This window comes from Macaca thibetana, chromosome 15 (genome assembly GCF_024542745.1).
Source record: "Macaca thibetana thibetana isolate TM-01 chromosome 15, ASM2454274v1, whole genome shotgun sequence".
NCBI classification, from domain to species: domain Eukaryota; kingdom Metazoa; phylum Chordata; class Mammalia; order Primates; family Cercopithecidae; genus Macaca; species Macaca thibetana.
Window position 1 is genome coordinate 10333647 of NC_065592.1, and position 19591 is coordinate 10353237.

The 19591-nt window shown below is 55.1% G+C and overlaps 3 protein-coding genes and 1 long non-coding RNA gene across 4 annotated transcripts in view; 2 read left to right on the top strand and 2 right to left on the bottom strand.

Moving 5' to 3' along the window:
* DNM1 (dynamin 1) overlaps positions 1–19591 on the bottom strand; it is a 158627-nt gene that overhangs the window by 34149 nt on the left and 104887 nt on the right. The window contains 7 exon segments of the mRNA XM_050760507.1: positions 1434–1594; positions 1689–1787; positions 2502–2657; positions 2660–2704; positions 3024–3173; positions 3452–3525; positions 18653–18939. Coding sequence (XP_050616464.1) covers positions 1434–1594; positions 1689–1787; positions 2502–2657; positions 2660–2704; positions 3024–3173; positions 3452–3525; positions 18653–18813 — 846 coding nt within the window. The 5' untranslated portion in view covers positions 18814–18939.
* The window catches only part of PTGES2 (prostaglandin E synthase 2), a 110769-nt gene that overhangs the window by 4357 nt on the left and 86821 nt on the right, over positions 1–19591 (top strand). The gene's annotated exons all lie outside the window — the stretch shown is intronic.
* The window catches only part of DPM2 (dolichyl-phosphate mannosyltransferase subunit 2, regulatory), a 285267-nt gene continuing 274208 nt past the window's right edge, over positions 8533–19591 (top strand). Inside the window, exon 1 of the mRNA XM_050760486.1 lies at positions 8533–8542. The gene's annotated coding sequence lies outside the window, so the exon portion shown is untranslated. The remainder of the gene's footprint in view (positions 8543–19591) is intronic.
* LOC126937162 (uncharacterized) lies at positions 11219–14481 on the bottom strand. The gene is made up of 2 exons (XR_007719668.1): positions 13476–14481; positions 11219–13140 (listed from the first exon to the last, which is right to left on the bottom strand). It is a non-coding gene; the product is annotated as an uncharacterized LOC126937162 (long non-coding RNA).

Sequence of the window (19591 nt, forward strand, 5' to 3'; positions counted from 1 at the left end):
GGCTGGAGTGCAATAGTGTGATCTTGGCTTACTGGAACTTCAACCTCCGCCTCCCAGGTTCAAGCAATTCTCCTGCCTCAGCCTCCTGAGTAGCTGGGACTGCAGGCATGCGCCACCATGCCTGGCTAATTTTTTGTATTTTTAGTAGAGACAGGTTTTCGCCATGTTGGCCAGGCTGGTCTCGAACTTTTGGCCTCAAGTGATCCACCCGCTTCAGCCTCCCAAAGTGATGGGATTACTGGCATGAACCACCATACTGTCCCAATTTAATATTTTTAGACGTGTGTCTGAGGCAGGGGTGGCCAGAGGGCTGCCCCTTGGACCCTCTGGGTTTAAAGCCTCCTTTGAGGTCATTCTCAAGTTCTAGCACTCCTTGCTAAGTGCCCCCACACAGTATCTCCCTGAACCTTTACAACAATCCTATGAAACAGGTCTGATCACCATTGTCTCCATTTTACAGATGCAGAAATAGAGGCTTAGAGACCAGGCACGATTATGGCTCATGCCCGTAATCCCAACAGAGGCCAGGCGGGCAGCTGACAAGATATTATGGCTCATGCCCGTAATCCCAACACTTTGGGAGGCCGAGATGGGCGGCACGAGGTCAGGAGATCGAGACCATCCTGGTGAACACGGTGATCACCTGAGGTGGCGGGCGCCAGTCCCAGAATATGAGACCCGGGAGGCAGAGCTTGCTGGCTAGATCCGGCCACTGGTGAAACCAGCCCCATGGTGTCTCTACTAAAAATACAAAAATTAGCCGGGTGTGGTGGTGTGTGCCTGTAATCCCAGCTACTTGGGAGGCCGAGGCAGGAGAATGGCTTGAATCCAGGAGGCGGAGGTTGCAGTGAGCCGAGATCGCACCATTGCACTCCAGCCTGGGCAACAAGAGCAAAACTCCATCTCAAAATAAATAAAGAAAAAAAGAAAATAAAGAAAAAAGAAATAGAGGCTCAGAGAGCCAGAGAGAGTGTCTCAGAGAGGGAGTGACAAAGCTGGGATTGGAACCCAGGTCTTGCCTACACAGACAGACAGACAGTCAGACAGACAGACAGACACACACACACACATGCTTCAGTTCTGGACGCCCCATTCCAGATAGAGAAAAGTCCTGAGAAAGTCCCTGGGATTCCCTGTCAAGGTCTTCGGCCAAGTATACTTGAATCCTGGCTCCCAAACCCAAGCTCTTCCCCATGACACCCTCCACATAGGTCTTGGCCTTCTCCATGTTGGGGACTTCCAGGTCCCAGACGGGGAAATGTCAGCGAAGCTTTGCTGCTACCTGGCTGTAGGGCTGTGGGAAAGTTGCTTTGATTTTCTGAGCCTCAGTTTGTCTATCTGAGGCTAACCTCTGCTGGTCACTCTCAGAACACACTTAAATTATCCTGTTTTCATGCTTGTTTCCCCAGGCCCATCCTGGCTTGGTCGCCTACCTGATTGAGGACCTTCTGCAGGTAGGGCGTGCCCATACGGTCAGCCAAGTGGCGATAAGATGGATGGGAGAGGAAGAACTTTCGTTCAGCAGCCAAGGCAGCGGTAATGTCCTTCTTGCCATCAATGTCCTTCTGGCTCCGGTTCACCACCCCAATGTAGCCTGTGAACAGTATCAAGGTCAGGGCAACCAGCCTCAAGGGGAAGAGAGGGGTGGGGAAGGGCTGGGGAGTGGTTGAGGGGCATGGCCTGCTTACCTCTGCGCAGGGGGAGCAGCTTGTTCTCCAGCACGTCACGGGCATCTGTGCCCTCGTCCATCAGGTCCAGCTTGGTGATGACCCCGATGGTGCGCTGGCCTGGGTGCACCAGCGGGAGGGCTGTCTATAGCTGCACCCACTCTCACACATGATTCCATGCACTCCCACTCCCGCCCCCCTGCCTACGCAGCCCCCTGCCCGCTCACTGCCTCCTCTCTTTCCCCCTTATTCATTTTCCACAGAGTAGCCAAAATGATTTTTATTTATTCTTCTTATTTTTTTTTATTTGTTAGAGATGGGATTTCACTTTGTTGCCAGGCTGGTTTCCAACTCCTGGCTTCAAGCGATCCTCCCAAGTTGGCCTCCCAAAGTGCTGGGATTTACAGGCATGAGCCACTGCACCTGGCCTTTTTTTCTTTTTGGAGACAGGGTCTCACTCTTGCCCATGCTGGACTGCAGTGGTGCGATTAGGGCTCATTGTAGCCTCAACCTCCTAGGCTCAAGTGATTCTCCAGCCTCAGCCTCATGAGTAGTTGGGACCACAATCGTGCACCACGGTGCCCGGCTAATTTTTAATTTTTTTGTAGAAATGGGGTCTCACTATGTTGCTCAGCCTTATCTCGATCTCCTGGGCTCAAGCGATCCTCCCGCCTCGGCCTCCCAAAGTGCCATGCCTGACCTCAAAATTATTTTTAAAGGTACATATCTGATCCTACCACTATTCTTAGACCGTTCAGAGGCTCCCCTTTACACTAAGAATAGACAGCCCGCAAGCCTGGGACTTTGTGCATTGGCCACCGGGTGGGAACCTACCCTGGGGGTCCACCTCCTTGGCGACCTTGAGGGCGTCAGAATTGGCCAGGTCAGAGTTGGCAGGGGACACGGCCAGGATGAGGCAGTTCTCCTTGGTGACAAACTGCATCAGCATGTCCCGGATCTGGAACTCGATGTCGGGAGGTTGGTCCCCACCGGGACCTTGGTCATTCCGGGCAGGTCCACCAGGGTCAGGTTCAGCACTGGACAGAGCGGCGAGAGGGTGGGCTCAAGGCGAGGGGCGTGGCCGCGGGCGAGGTTAAGGAATAGGGCGGGGCTTAGAGGAGCTGCTTGGGAGCAGGGTGGCAGGTGGGCGGGACTAGGAAATCTCAGGGCGAAAGTGGCTGCATGTTGGAGGCGTGGCCGGAAGTGAGCGGAATCCACGGCTGGGTGGAGCTTGGAATAGGATGATGCGGAGGCAGGGTCGCTCTAGGGGCGGAGTCTGCAGGAGGAGAGAAGCACGCAGAGGGGCGTGGCCAAGAAAATGATTCTTAGAGGTTGGGGCGGGGCCAGGGTCCTCACCATGCGGCGAGTAGACGCGGAGGTTGATAGGCACCGGCGAGATGCCCTTGTTGGTGCCGGTGACCCGGTCGGTCTCGGCCTCGATCTCAAGGCGCACCTCCTCGAAGTCGGTGAATTTCTTTCCCTTGCAGTGCAGGAACTCGGCATATTCTGCCCCAGAAGCGGGCAGGGGAAGGGCAGTAGGCATCAAGTTCTGGAACCCCACCTGGGGGTTTTCATCTCCCACCGGTAATAGGACTCCCTAGACACACCTAAGCAGAACCACCACCCACGTCTCCATTACGTATTTTGATCCCTGCTATCCCTAAGGGGGACGAGGCCCACAGTCACACAGCAACCAAGTTTCGTGGCCAGGCTGGCCCTCAGCTTGGGGACGGAGGAGAGGCTGGAGTGGGCAGGCCTGGCTGCTGGTGAAGGAGGGCACGTACCTGTGGTTGCATTGACCAGCTGCAAGACCAGGGGACGTCGGGTGACAATGCCAGATCCTCGAGGCAGGAAGTCCCTGCAATGAGTTGGAGGTCAAAGGAGGGTCAAGATATGAGGGTGCGCCCTCTGTTCCAGGGGTACCTGTCCTGCCCCTGGAAGAGCCAAAGCTCCCTCCAAAGTGCTGGCCCCACCACTCCTTAGCCCAAGGGCTTCAGGTAACTAAGGGGATATGACAGCCCAGAAAGGTGGAAAATACTTTTCCTTAAGTCGCCGGGGTCACAGAATTTATGTATCTGAGCTGCCAAGAGACTGGATCAACTCCTAGATACGTCCTGTGTTGGTTTTGAACCAACAGGAAGTCCCTGCCCCAACCCTGTCACTGCCATTCAGCCCCAGAGAAACTGAGGCATGGGGTTTCCCACACGCCTATGCATCCAGTGCCCACAGAGTGGGTCCCAGGAAACGGAGCTGTAACTTCTCCCCTCCCTTCCGCTGTGGGGCAGGGCAGCATCTCACTTCCCCTTCTCCAGGCCCCATATGGCTAGGGTTGAAGAAGAGTGGGGAAGGAGGCGGCAAGGAAAAGGACTCATGGGCTGGGTGCAGTGGCTCATGCCTGTAATTCCAGCACTTTGGGAGGCTGAGGTGGGCGGATCACCTGAGGTCAGGAGTTCAAGACCAGCCTGGCCAACATGGTGAAACCCTGTCTCGACTAAAAGTACAAAAAAAATTAGCCGGCAGGGTGTTAGGTGCCTGTAATCCCAGCTTCTTGGGAGGCTGAGGCAGGAGAATTGTTTGAACCCAGGAGGCGGAGGTTATGGTGAGCCAAGATTGCGCCATTGTACTCAGCCTGGTGACAAGAGCAAAATTCCATCTCAAAAAAACAAAAAACAAAAAAACAAAAAACTCGTGCTTCTTGGTGCCTACTGCATGCCAGGCGCTGAGTGGGGCTCCATACGGTAGCCCCATGAGGCAGGTGCTGTTATTACCCCCATTTTGCAGATGAGGGAGCTGCAGCTTAGAGACATTCAGGTTGCACAGCCAGTATCTGGCAGAGCAGACCCTGGTCTCAGATGTATTTACTCTGCAGTGAGACTCCCCTGCGCTTCAGCCCCCTGTGAATCCAGCCGCCTTTGAAGGACTGGACCGAGGGGTCCCAAAGTCATCCACTGTCCCCAGACCTGACAGTCTATAGCTCAGACATCTGCTCATGCCAATGTCAACCTCAGCTGTTCTTTTGGCTGACTCTTGTGGGTGCCAGTTCTCTGTCCAGTCAGCTCTTTTCATCTACCTCCCTCTGCACCGCCCTCCAGGGTGGTGCAAGCATGAGAGTGAAGGCCTCTCCAGGAACCAGGATGTCAGAATTGCCAGTCATGGGATCCCCAGGGCCCAAGAAAGCGGGGAGCAGGCTGAAGCCCAAGGGACCATTGAGACCCAGCCAGCGCCTTATTCATGGAGAGGCCCAGGGAGGGAAAAAGACACACTCAGGCTCTACAAAGCCAGAAGCGGAACCCAGGTCTCTTGCCCCCAGCCCAGAGCCTGACCCAGACTCACAAGTCTTCTTGCACCCCAGGGTCAGGAGCAAAGGGTGTTAGGTACAACAGACTAGATCCAGATCTCCTAGGTTCAAAGCCCCTTCTTGAAGCCTCTCCACTGCCTCATATCTGGGGAAGCCGAGGCTGCTGGGGAGGAGTCAGGAATTACACTGGAGAAGGAGGATGGTAAGCCCTATGTATATTCATCATTTCTACACACCAGGCAAATGCTTTTCATTCTTGCCAGACAGTGAGCTTTAGGCAGGCAGGGCAGCCTCTTTCTGTCTGCCACTGTATCCCAGTGCCCAGGACAGGGCTTAGCACACAAGGGGCACTCAATAAATTCTGATTGAATCCCCAAGTCCTCGAATCTGTGCTCTGATATAGAGATTATCATTTTATAGAGGAAGCGGCTGAGGCTCAGAGAGGTGAAGTGACTCACCCGAGGTCACACAGCCAAGCGGGGATTCAAAGCCGAGTGTCTGTTGGTCCCTCAGCCTGGGAACTTCCTCATTCAATGGTGCTGCCTCAAACCCAAGAAGCCAGACTTGGCTTTTTATGTAATTCAATTAAATTCAGTCTGTGCCGGGCCCTGTGCCGGGCTCTGGGGATGGGAGATGATGAGTCAGACAGTTCCCACCCTGAGGAACTCACAGTGTGGTGGGAGAGACAGACAAGTAAACAGATAATGCAATGCAGTGTGGTATGTGCTAGAACAGAGGTGTGCCAGGCGGCACAGAGGGAGGGGGTTTGCTGGGGGGTAGGAGGACTTCCGGTCTCAATCTCTTCCATCCTTTACTCAAAGACTCCTTTGGGGGCGTGACTTCCAGTTTTGGGAGTCCCCCAGGGCTATGGAGATAGAACAGCTGTTCTCATAGAAGCTGGGGTGGGTGTGGGGGCTGGGGGTCCACCCTATTCTCCACCAGCTCCTCACCAGCAACACCATGGTAACAGTAGTTGCCATGGAAACCACGGGAGGGGCTGGAAAGGATGGGACTCCCCACAGAGAGTCCCCCACGCAGAGACATGGACTTTCCCTGGAGTTCTTCCCCGAGAGGCCTCTCCTTGAGCACATAGGCCCACTCAGTCCTGGTGAGCCTGAGGGGTGGAGGTCTCCAAGGTGCCCCATAGGGGGTGCGAGGAGCCCAGGACCCAGCTGGCGAGAATGCTACGTGGTCAGGGTCTGGGCCAGCTGCCCACTACCTCCCAAGGGCTGCTTAAAGGACAAGTAGCTTCTGGGAAGCAGAAACTAGAGGCAGGGCCATGTCTGGGGGTCAACCCCTCCCAGGGACAAGATCTCCTGGTGCCCAGATGGGGAGGTGGCCCATCTCTGTCATGGCCCAGGTTCTCAAAGTGAGGCCCTCATGCAGCCTGCCTCAGAATGCCTTGGGTAGTTTGTCCAGATGCATGCTCCTTAGGCATGCTGGGCTAGAATCTCAAGAGGGCTTCACCGGGAGGCAGAGTCTGGATTTTAAACAGATCCTCCGGTGGTTTCCACACTCCCTGTCAACTTTAAGGACCACCTGCCCTGTGCTGAGGAGCCAGGGCCAGGCTGGCTCCTACATCAGATCCTACATTGGCCTTTCCCTGGCCTGGTGCCTGGTGCCAGGACCCGGGAGGTCTGCTTCCCAGTCTCATGCCTAGATGCACAGTGGGGAGGACCAGCAGGTCCCCAGGTCCGGACAATGAGCTCCTCACTCACTTCCGGGTTCCTGACTGGCACAGGCCCTGCACGTAGTAGGTGCCCAGGCAACACGGGAAGGAATGTGCATGACTCAGCAGCTCCCTAGCTCTTCCCTTTCACCTGGACACACTGTCCCACTTTTGCTCTAAGGGCCCCCTGGGGTGGTCCTCCTTCCCCCGAGTGGGGATCCAGACCAGATCCAGCCTCCAGCTCCTGGTTAGGCTGAGGGAGGACAGAACAGGTGCCCAGAGAAAAGTGTCAGGCCCACCAGCCTCGGAGGCTGTGTGCTGTGCCCGGCGTGGGAGGGGCGGCTGCTGGCATGCCAGTTCTCCCCACTCATTTGGAGCAGATGGTGGGTTCCCAGGGAGGCTGTGCCTGGCCATCTGCAGAGGCACCTTCAAACGTGAAGCATAGGGGGACAAAATAAACACCTCTCAGGACCCCCAAATGCCACACTCCCTATCTGAACTGGTGCTGTCACCCTGAGAGGGGTCTGGAGAAACTGAACCCAAGGGCTGACGTGACCCCTAACCCTACCCCTACCCCTACTCTAGGACCCGAGACTTGGGGCCAGAGCTCCGGGATCCTGGTTCCCAGGCCCTGCTGAATGCAAATGATGCCAGGAAGTAACACGCTTAACTGGGCATGCACCCACTGCCAGTCATTCCTCTATGCCTCCTCCTTCTTGGGCTCTGATATCAGATGAATCCTGCATTGAATGTCCAAGCTGTCATATAGGAGCTGTGTGGCTGTGGACAAATGACCATACCTCTCTGAGCCTCAGTTTCCACATCAGTAAAATGGGTTGCTGTGAGGCTTATACAAGCTGATGATTGAACCAATGGCGGCTACTATGCTTATAAATAATGATAGTTTGCTGGGCATGCTGAGAGCACAGGCTAGACTCCCACAGCCTCGTCACCAGAAGAGGCAGCAGGGAGAGAGCTGGAGGTGGAAGGCGAGGGGGGTGGGCAGGGGCACCCTCTGAAGCAGGGAGCTGGGGTGCCGGCAAGGGAGTGGGTGGGCCAAGAAATACAGCTGGGAGGAGGTGAGACTGCCCCCAGGCAACAAGTCCCTCTCTGTTCCAGCTGCCCCAGGGGACCCTAGGCAGCCCCACGTCACAGCTCATGAATTTCAAGCTGAGGTTTGAACACTGCAGGGCAGTTCTGGCCTTGGCTTTCCTTGATGTTCTGATGGCCCCGCGAGCAGGGACTAGGCTAGACCTGTTTGTCACAATATCCCAGCACCCAGCACTGAATCTGGCACGTAGCAGACTCTCAGGACACCCGCATTGACCAAAAGAGTGAATGCAAGATGAGCTCTACCATCGGCTTCATTGTGTAGGGGTAGAAACTGAGGCACAAAAGGGAAGAGTCTTGCCCAAGATCATGGTGCAAGTTGGTGACAAGGCAGGACTGGTACCCAGGGTTCCTGACTCCGGGTAGGTGCTCTCTCCACAGCAATCTTTCTCCCTATTAAGCCGAGCCTATTACCTTCCCTTACTCCTTATCCTCCCATCCTTCCTACTTTCTTTCCCACCCTCCCTCCCTTCCATCCATCCAAGTGTTGATGACTTTATATTTTCAAAATAGAAATCGATCGCTTTTGCCTCTAATTTTAAAAATCATATGTTCTCCATTTTAAAAGATTCAGAAAATGACCAGGCGCGGTGGTTCATTCCTGTAATCCCAACACTTTAGGAGGCTGAGGCAGGCAGATCGCTTGAGGTCAGGAGTTTGAGACCAGCCTGGCCAACATGGTGAAACCCCATCTCAACTAAAAATACAAAAATTAGCAGGGTGTGATGGCACGTGCCTGTAGTCCCAGCTACTTGGGAGACTGAGGCAGGAGAATCGCTTGAACCCGGGAAGCGGGGGTTGCAGTGAGCCGAGATACTGCCACTGTACTCCAGCCTGGGCGACAGAGTGAGACTCTGTCTCAAAAAAAAAAAAAAAAAAAAAAATCAGAAAATACGTGAAATATTTAAAAAATAAAAACCAATCATCCTCCTAACACCTGATGAGAGCCACTGTAAACATTTTATCATTAATAATCATCATCATGGCTAAACACTGATGAATTGCTGACTGTCAGCCAGGGACTCTGCCAGGGACTTGAAAATCTACATCAGCACAAGATTTCTTTTTAGAGTGACGGAAATATCCTAAAATTAGATAGTGATGATGCTTGCACAACTCTGTAAATATACTAAAAATCATTGAATTGTGCCTTTAAAATGGGTGAATTGTATGGCATGTAAATTATGCCTCAATAAAGCTGTTTAAGAAAATCTGCATCCTTTGGATTGATTCTTGCATGGCTGTGTGAAATCAGAGTGATAAGTTTCTCCATGTTACAGGGAAGAAACTGAGACTCAGAAAGGTGAAATCACATGCCTCTCAGGCACCCACATGCACACTGGGTTTTCAGCCCCCTTGATAGCTTCTCTATTCACCTAACATATCATAGATATTTCCAAAGTTATTCAGCATGCAGCCACATCTGGATCCTCTTTCCCCTTCCTTCCTTCCTTCCCTCCTTCCCTCCTTCCTTCCTTCCTTCCGGCCGGGTCTTGCCCAGTTGCCCAGGATGGAGTGCAGTGGTACGATCATAGCTCACTGCAGCCTCAAATACCTGAGCTCAGGCGGTCTTCCCACCTAAATCTCCGAAGTAGCTGGGACTACATGTGTGCACCACCATGCCCGGCTATGGATCCTTATTTCTTATCACCAGCATCCTGATGAGAAGGAACCCCAGCTCGGCCACTAAATTATTTCCCTGTTCTGAACCTCAGTTTGCCCATCAGTGAAATAGGACACAGGCCAGCAGCTCCCTCCTGGGTCTGTTAAGGGAATGCCCTGACATCTGGCAGTAGAAGGACCTAACGGGGGTGCCCATTGGTGGGTCCCAGTTCCTGAGCACGTGCCACCTGCTGGGTGCTTTATGTGCTATAGCATTGCATTCCTTCTAAATGGGGACCCAGGTTGGAGGTGAGGGTGCATTCACCTGCTGAGATTTTTCTCCTCACCCTGGCTAGTGGCCTCCTTTTCCTGAGCTAAGAGAGGCACATGAGACAGAGTGATTAAAGAATAACACAGTCATGACTAGATACATTGTTAATATTAACCATGGTTGGAGCTGCCCTCTGCCAGGAGCTCTGAGCCCAAGGCAACAAGCTTCTTTCATCCTCTACAGCTTCCCATCTGGGAGAAAACAAAGCCCTACCCCACACAGGGAGGGCCAGGTCATGGCGGGAGAGGATGATCAGGGAAGGCATCCCAGAGGAGGTGTTGGGTGATGTGAGACTTGCAGGAAAGACCCAGTGAAAGAGGAAGACAAGGGCAGGGTGAAGAGCTTTCCAGGGGCTAGGCGCGGTGGTTGGAACCTGGAACCTGTAATCCCAATACTTTGGGAGGCTGAGGTGGGAGGATTGCTTGAGGCCAGGAGTTCAAGCCCCAGCTTGAGGCCAGAAGTTTGAGACCTGGCTTGAGGCCAGAAGTTTGAGACCAGCCTGGGTAACGTAGCAAGACCCTGTCTCTACAGAAAAAAGAAAAAAGAAAAAAGAAAAAAAAAAAAAAAAAGAAAGAAAAAAGACGCTTCGGCCGGGCGCGGTGGCTCAAGCCTGTAATCCCAGCACTTTGGGAGGCCGAGACGGGCGGATCACGAGGTCAGGAGATCGAGACCATCCTGGCTAACACAGTGAAACCCCGTCTCTACTAAAAAATACAAAAAACTAGCCGGGCGAGGTGGCGGGCGCCTGTAGTCCCAGCTACTCGGGAGGCTGAGGCAGGAGAATGGCGTAAACCCGGGAGGAGGAGCTTGCAGTGAGCTGAGATCCAACCACTGCACTCCAGCCTGGGGCACAGAGCAAGATTCCGTCTCAAAAAAAAAAAAAAAAAAAAGAAAAAAGACGCTTCCAGGTGAGAGAACAGCATATGCAACAGCACCCCAGGAGAGTGAGAGAGTGGGCACAGCCCTGCTTTCCCCACGAACTGTAATATATTCAGGTAGACCGGGAGGGAGCGGCTGAAAGGAAGCAGGACTGGGTAATCAAACCTCAGGGGCCCAACTCAGGTGTGGGGTTCGGTTTTGAGGGCTGGGAGTCCAAAGAGGGCTTCAAGTTAGGAAGATAGATTTGGGAGGCTGGAGAGAGTTCCATGCTATTGGGCGGGGAATGGGTTAGGGGGGCAAGGGAGGAAGTTACTCTGCTGCTAAGACAAAGGGGCTGGAGTTTGAGGTAGACAGGAGTGAGCTGGGCAGAATCCACAGGGCATGGGGGCCGAGTCGGATGGGGAGGATGGCGGAGCCGGCAGGCAGTCGATCTTAGGGCCTCTGGCCAGGGCAATGGGAAGATGCCATTTAGGAGAATATTTTGAACACCTTCCAAGCTCAATATTACTTTTTTTTTTTTTTCTGTTGCTTATAGTAATTCTAAGTTGCCAGGCTTGACTTCTCCAAACGATTCTTGTTTCTTAGCCAGATTTCATTCTAGGGAATGGTTGAGAGTGCCAGAGAGTCACCCAGGAAGAGGAGGAGAGGAGGAAGACTCTCCAGTGTGTAGGTGTGTGCACACATGGGTGGGACTGGGGTGGGGAATAGGGAGACAGAAACATGGAAAGGTATGGACTGGAGGCAGGAGACCCATGCCTGTTCCTGGCCTGCCTCTGATTCAATTGCTGTGTGACATTAGGCAGATTCCTTACCCTCTCTGTGTCATTTTTGCCATCTAAAAACCTGGCGGCTCACACCTGTAATCCCAGCACTTTGGAAGGCCAAGGCAGGCAGATCACCTGAGGTCAGGAGTTCAAGACCAGCCTGGCCAATATGGTGAAACCCCATCTCTACTAAAAACACAAAATTAGCTGGGCATGGTGGCAGATGCCCATTAGTCCCAGCTATTTGGAGGCTGAGGCTGAGGCAGGAGAATCGCTTGAACTCAGGAGGCGGAGGTTACAGTGAGCTGAGATTGTGCCACCGCACTCCAACCTGGGTGACCGAGCAAGACCCTGTTTCTAATAAGAATAATAATAATGCTAAATAAACACAAATAAAATAAAAACCTGGTTGGAAGGCCGAAGTGGGAGGATCACTTGAGTCCAGGAGTTTGAGGCCACCCTGGGCAATATAGTGAGACCCCATCTCTACAAAAAATAAAATAAAATACTTAGCCGGATGTGGTGGCGCATGCCTGTCATCCCAGCTTCTTGGAAGGCTGAGGTGGGAGGATGGCTTGAGCTCAGGAGGCGGAGGTTGCAGTGAGCCAAGATCACCCGGCTGTACTCCAGCCTGGGTGACAGAGTGAGATCCTTTCTCAAACAAAACAAAACAAAATAGACAAAACAAAATAAAACAAAAACTTTGAATGATAGAAGACATCAGTACTGTCCTTAGGGGTCCCTTTCTGGACCTCCCCTGGCCTCACCCTCCCCGTGGGGCAAAGAGTTCCCCAGGGGCCAGGGGAGGTGCCCAGCTGGAGCCTGTGCTCCCCTCGTAGGCTACGCTCAGGTGCCCCAGGATTCCCTCTCAAGCAGTTCCAAGCCCACCGCCCAGGCCCATGTGGGGACCAGCTCAGGCCCAAGGTGGGTCCTTTCTGGAGCTGGGATATGAGGGCTGGGGTGTTCACAAGTGACCCCTGGAGGGATAAAGAGGGAAATGATGGGGCAGCCCGCGGAGAGGGGACACCTGTGTCCCCACGCCTCCACATCCACCACGGAACTCCAAGGAGTCTGAAATTCTGAATTCAAACCCAGCTGGCCAGGTTGTGATGAAGGTGCATTTGTTATGGTGGGAGGGCAGAATGCATTGCATTTAGCAATTCCTCAGCTTGATTTATAACTGGAATACATAGACATATGGCACGTGGGCGTCCGTTTCTCCATGCCTGACAGTACTGTGTCCATGACCCGCTTCCTCCACTCCTGCCCTGCCCACTCTCTCTGCTCTCCTACCTGCACCCCCTTCCCTGAGTCCGACCCTCTGACTCAGCCAGGGCCTGGGAAACTCGATTCTCCTGGCGCCGGGATCAGATACTGTCTGCCAGGGTCACCTTTCACTCCAGCTCCTCTGGGCCACGGTGGGGCGTGGGTTTGGAGAGGATGTCCTCTGGCTGCGGATGGGTGCATTTCCATGCATCCAGCCTCGGGGGTGTGCTCCACATGTGGCCCACAGGCAGTGTGTGCTTAGCATGTGGCAGGTGCGTGCTCTGAGCATGCAGAGGCCGGAGCAGAGTGTGGCAGCTCCCCAGGTGGGTTGGGGACTGTCAAAGGGTCCCTAACAGGCCCCTCAAGCCCCGCCTCCCCAACCCTCGTAGTCTCACCTCTGACCTCCGCTCCTCACTCAGCCACACTGCCCTTCATCCTTCATCTGGGTTCTTTTCCCCCTAGGCCTTTGCTCAGGACGGTCCCTGCACCTGCACCAGTCCACGCCTTGGCTTGACCACGTCCTAGTCTTGCTCAGGTCCAGTCTTAAATGCTACCTCTGGCCGGGCGCGGTGGCTCAAGCCTGTAATCCCAGCACTTTGGGAGGCCGAGACGGGCGGATCACTAGGTCAGGAGATCGAGACCATCCTGGCGAACACGGTGAAACCCCGTCTCTACTAAAAAATACAAAAAACTAGCCGGGCGAGGCGGCGGGCGCCTGTAGTCCCAGCTACTCGGGAGGCTGAGGCAGGAGAATGGCGTAAACCCGGGAGGCGGAGCTTGCAGTGAGCTGAGATCCGGCCACTGCACTCCAGCCCGGGCGACAGAGCCAGACTCCGTCTCAAAAAAAAAAAAAAAAAAAAAAAAAAAAAAAAAAAAAAAAAAATGCTACCTCCTCAGGAGGCCTTCTGATGGCTCAGAAAGCTCCCTTCCCCTCAATGTCAGGTTCCTTGCAACACAGGAGCAGACTCTTTCAAAACACACAACAAACGTGCTCTTTGTGGATTTCATGTTTGTCTGCCCCGATCAGCTACAAGCCTCCCAAGCAGGATGGGTCCGGCTGATTCACAGCTATATCCTCAGGGACTGGCACACGGCAAGTGCCAAGGAAATGTCAGTTCCCTCTGCCCCCTCCAGGTCATCCACACTCTGCCTAGGATGTCTCATTTATCCCCTAATAGTCTTTGACCTCCATCTCCAAATCTAAGAAATGGGACCGCTATGATGCATCCAGTGTGTTCAGAGGAAGAGACAGAGCTTAATCATGGGGAGTGGGCTGTCTCCCCAGGAAAGGCTACGTTTGACAAAGAAAGGGGCTCTCAGAGGCCAGAGACCAGCACCACGTCCATGCTGGGATAGAATGCAGAGGAAGGAGCTGAGTGCCATGGCTCTCGCCTGTAATTCCAGCACTTTGGGAGGCTGAGGTGTGTGGATCGCTGGAGGTCAGGAGTTGAGACCAGCCTGGACAACATGATGAAACTTCATCTCTATTAAAATACAAAAATTAGCTGGGTGTGGTGGTGCACGCCTGTAATCCCAGCTACTCAGGAGACTAGGACAGGAGAATCACTTGAACTTGGGAGGTGGAGGTTGCAGTGAGCTGAGATCGCACCATTGCATTCCAAGTCTGGGTGACAGAGCGAGACTCTGTCTCAAAAAAAAAAAAAGGAAAAAAAAAAAAGAATGTGGAGGAAGGGACAAGGGCATTGGGGCAGACAGGAAGCCTGGGGGTAGGGGGGAGGGTAGGCAGAGCCATGGGGAAACCTAAAACCCTTCCCCCTGGGCTGCTCCTTGGGCTCTGGGCAGAGGGTCGCTCATCAGGACCCCTACCCTACCCTGGATGGAGAAGATCCCCAACCCGTGCCCCCATCCTGGTGCACCTCCCAGCCCGCACCATACCAGGGGGCTTGCCTGCCTATGCTCAGGCAGGGATAGAAGCAGCGCGTCCTCCATGCGAGGCCCTGGCCCGAGTGCTTCCTGGGGATTGTCTCAACACTCACCATAATCTCACAAGGGCTGTGCTATTATTATCCCCATTTTACAGATGAGGAAATAGCAACTGGGCAGGGTTTGGGGAACATGGCCAGGGATTCTCTGCTTGTAAGTGGCAGAGTTGAGCTTCAAACTCAGCAGGTCTGACTTCACAGCATGCTCTCGGCTCCTCTGCCACATTCCCACCGGACTTGGCCTGTCCAGGGACAACCCACTCTTGGCCCTTAGCGGGGCGGGGGTGATAAAGAGGAGCTGGAGGGACAGCAAGGAGGCCCCTTTGGCCTAGGGCACCAGGCATCTGTTCATGAAAGGCTGGCGGGTGCTGGGTCCACAAACACTCCCCCGTCTACACTTACCCCCAGGATGAGCTCATCTACTCTCGGGTTTAAATCCCATCTCTACACCAACGACTTCCAAATTTTTATTTCCAGCCCGCCTTCCCCCTGAGCTCCCGACTTGCATCACCAAACTGCCAGTTGACATCTTCCCCTCAGAAGTCTAACAGGCATCTCAGGCTCAATATGTTCAGAACCAAACCCTGGTCTTCCCCCGTCCCAGGAGTCTGCTCCTCCTTACTCTTCCCGACTCTGTTAATGGCACCAACACCCACCCAGGAGCTCAGGTCAAAATCCCAGATGTCATCATTGATTCCTCCTTCCTCACCCTCCACATTCATCCTCCAGCAGGACTTCCTCCAAAATATATCCTGAAACCTACCCACCGTTCTCCTTCTCGTTGCAGCTAAAGCCTTCGTTCGGGACCTCCACTGCCCTCTGCCCACTGCAGCAGCCTCCGCACCAGTCTCCTGCCTTTTCCCTCACCCCCTCCCCAAGTCACACCCTTGCTAGAATCAGCTCAAGTCAATCCACTACTAAAAAGCTTCCCACAAGAGAGAAAATAAACCCAAACTCCTCACTCCTCGTGGCCTAAGGGCTTTGTAGATCTAGCCCCTGCCTGTCTCTCAGGTCCTGTCTCCCCCTTGCTAGCCAAACACCAGCTACAGGGGGTCCTTTCTGTTCCTCAAAGGCACCAAATTCTTTGCTACCCCAGGGCCTTTGCACCTTTCCCTCGGCCCGGAACTCTCCCACCCCGGCAAGTTACACAGCTTCTCATCCCTCGGTTCTCATCTCAGATGCCACCTCCTCCCGGAGACTTCTGACCTCCCTTGGGAGAGCAGCCCCGCTCCCCTCCCTGACGTTGACCACATTTTCCAGTTGTCTTCTAAGTTTCTCCCTCTGCAATGCAGAGCCTTGGTCTTTTCCACCATAGTGCCAAGACATCGTGCACCCTCCACAAATGTTTACTAAATGACTGAATGAATTAGCCTCAGTTTTCCCTTCTGTAAAAGGGAAGGGGGTGAAGAAACAGTATAGACCTAGACAAGTTCTAGCAGCATCCCGGGCAGCTGCAACGCTACCTCCATTGCAGAGCTGACAGCAAGATCCTTCTGAGCGCCCAGAAGCCCAGGTGGACCTGGGGCAGCCCTGATGCATTTTCCTTTGAAGCATTTTCCGTGGGGGATTGGCTCCTGGGAAGCCCCAGGAGACAGAATGGCTGTTACTATGCTCACCAGGCTGGGGACTGAGCCCTGTTGGAGAGGTCAGGAGCCCTTGAAGGAGCTGTCAGGCTGAGATGGTGGAACCCACTGAGCCTCAGTTTCCCTGGCCTTCTCACTAGCTTTCAGGGGATCATGAATGCTTTCCTGCCTACTCCTTCACATCAACCTAAGCCCCCTCCCCTGCCCTGAGCCTGCATCTGGACACACTGCACATCCTCCTGTGGGGACCTGGCCAAGGGCATTGGGGTGCAGAGGGCAGCCAGAGGGCCCAGGCCTCCTGGGGTACAGTCCACACCCTGCTCCGCCACTCAGCCAGCAAGTACTTGCTGAAATCTGCCGTGGTCAGGGCTGGCCCCTGCATCATGGGCTCCAGGAGGGCAGGGGCTGGGCATGCAGGTCCCCAAGCCTAATTGGCTATCAACGCCCTGTCCCGCATATTTACAAAAGAACCTTTCCACCCATGAACTCAGTGGAGCCCACAGTCACCTTCTCAGGAAGGCAGGGCAGTGGCTGTCAGCGTTCCCATTCCACAGATGGGGAAATGGAGGCCCACCCACCCGCTCGTCCCTGTGTCTGGTGCAGGACCCGGCTCTCAGAGGATGTGCAGCGTCGAGATTAGGAACTGGGCTTTGGAGTCTAACAGCTGCTGCCCTTCCTGAATGTGTGACCTTGGGCAAGGCATTTAACCTCCAGGGTCTCAGTTTCCTCATCTGTAGGATGGGCATCATGGTACCTGCCTCTTGGGAGCTCCTGTGAGCCTATGACTGATTCAGCATAGGGGGTACATAGGATGGACTCAGTAGACGGGGGCTGAAATCACCAGTTGGTTCCCTCCCTACCCCAAGCCTGGAGCACGCAGCCTGGCGTGGGGCAGGAATTCAGCCAACATTCAAAGGAGGAGAGGTAGGAATATGGTTTCTCCACTCTAAACTGTTGGCTGTCCCTGACTGCCGGCCCTTGGGGAAGGGGCTCATTGTGTGTCTCTTGCCTGGGTCTCTGCAGCTCTGGGGGTCATGTGATCAGAAGGGGGGTTCTGCAGGAGCCATCAGAGAGACAGATGCCTCCCCCTCTGCTGACCAGATGGGCACGGCCGCCTCCACGGTGGCATTCCAACATCCCACACATACGTGGCTCCAGTCAGGCCCTCTCCCTCTCACCTCTAGGGCTGGCATGGGTTTCCCAGGACATTTGAGGGGCAGGAACAACCATCCAGTCCCACTGTCCATGTTAGAGATGGGGACACTAAGGCTCAGAGAGGGCAAGTGACTTGCCTGAGGTTTTGCAGCAGAACCTGGCTTGGACAGAATTGCTGTCCCTCTGCGGAGAAGGACCCCTGCCTCCCTCTCCCATGTGCCAGTCACTTTTTTGGCCCTGAAGGTCATTGGAAGAAAGCAAGGGTTTCTGAAGAAGATGGGGGGGAGATGAAAGAGGGGGTCAGTGTAAACTCTCTCACTTCGTCTCCCAATCTGCCCAGCCCCCCATCTCACCTCCAGTACCTGGAGAGCTCCTATCTTTCCTCTCTGTCCTCAGCACCAGAAAAACTGTTTCTTCCTCCCCCTGGGGGTTTGGGGAGAGCCTGGGGGTCACGACCCTCCCTGCCCCCGTAAACCCAGGACCCTTTGTCTTTGTGGTTGCTCCCCTCTCCGCCACCTAGGCCTCCCAGCGCCTTGTGGGATCAGAGGCGGGAGGGGGATTAGGTTCTGCAAATGGCTCCCCCCTCCCGCCATCCCTGTCTTAGTCATCTCTGCCCTCTGCCGCCTCTCCCTCCATCACGATCCCTCTGGCCAGGCCAAGGGGACGGCGACACTGAGAGGCGCCCCCCACCCAGGGGCCGTGGCGAAGCAAGGGGCCGGCTGCTCAGAGAAGGATAAGAAGTGGTTTCTCCTCCCCTCTTCCCTTCCTCATCCTGCAGCCCGCGCCTCCCCCTCTCCGCCGCGCTGCGCACGGATGGCGGCGGGAGCCGCAGAGGTGTGTGTGTGCCGGGGGGAGGCCGTACCGGGTCCTCGATGCCCACGGGACTACGTCCTCTTTTAGGGACTGGGGTGGGGGTCTGACCCCTGCCACGGCCCAGGAATTCCCATGGGGGTAGGAGGATGTCCCCCATAGAGTCCGGTGGGGGGGCCGCTGCCCCCGGGTGCTGCCCGCTCCAAGGGACTCCCGGAGCCCAACGGAGGCGCTGAGTAATGCGGGCTCTCTCCATGCCCATGTTGGGGGCGGGGGGCAGCCCTTTGGCCAGGGCTTCTGTCAGAGGGTTGTCTGCCCTAAAGGATGGGACGGAGGAGGGGGCGTGATTCGGCAGCCGGAGGCTTGACGACGTTTGCAGACTAGCGGGCGGCGCTGCTGCCCGGAGGGGCTCTCGAGGTGGGGAGGGCCGCCTCGCTCCGGCTGGGGGTGGGGGCCGCGCCGGCCGCGGGTGCAGCGTCGGGGGCTGCGAGGTCGCCGCGCCGTCGGTGCCCCGGGCAGGGACTCCGGGGATCCTGGGGGTCGGGGGTCGGCGCCTGGGGGCGCGCAGCGCCTACCTGCCTACGAAATTCTCGAGCACCGAGCTCTTGCCGGCGCTCTGGCCGCCCACCACGGCGATCTGCGGCAGGTCGAGGTCCGCGTTCTGGCCGATGGCAGAGAAGGCGTCTTGCAGCCGGTTGACCAGCGGGATGAGATCTTCCATGCCGCGGTTGCCCATGGCTGCGGCGGGCCCCGCAGGCTGCGATCCGGCTGCCGCTCGCGCTCCCGGCTCCGACTCCGGCTCCGCCGCTGAAGCCTCGCGCCCCGACTGCCTGAGCCGCGCGGCCCCCGCCCCTCGGGGATCGGAGCGAGCACCGCTCCGGGAAGCCGCTAGGGGGAGCCCGCGACGCTGCGGGCCGGCCGCCGTGCGCAGGCGCCGCCCGGGGCACCATGGGTGTCGTAGTTTTAACCTTCTGCGGCTTTCGGGGTGCTTTAGCAGTGTCTAGGGTGCGCGGACGGATGCTGCGCAGAATATATTTGTCAATGGGTGGGGTCTCACTCCTAGTACCAGGCCTCTTGGATAGTGGTCATGGATGTTTCACTCTATCTTACCGATGCGGAAACTGAGGCCTGGAGAGTAGATGGGCTTCCTCTGAGGTCACAGCTTCCTGACCTGGAGTTCCCCTTCACCTCGCTGCCTTCGACCCCTAGATCCTGACTCTGATCTCCAACATGTCCCTTTCTGCCTTTGGTCCTCAGTTTCCTTGTTTCTAGAAGGAGAAAGTTGGAGCATGAATTCAACAAATATTTACTAGGTACCTGCTAGAAGCCAGGCCCTGTCCTAGGCACGGAAGATTGAGCAACGAATAAGACAGCCAAGGCCTCTGCCCTCATAGATCTTGCATCAAGCTGGTGAGATCGACACTAAATGGATAAGCAGATACACGAAACAGTAAAAATGAAAATAGTTTATAGTAACAGGGATGGAGGAAATAAACAGTGTGAAAAAAGGTATC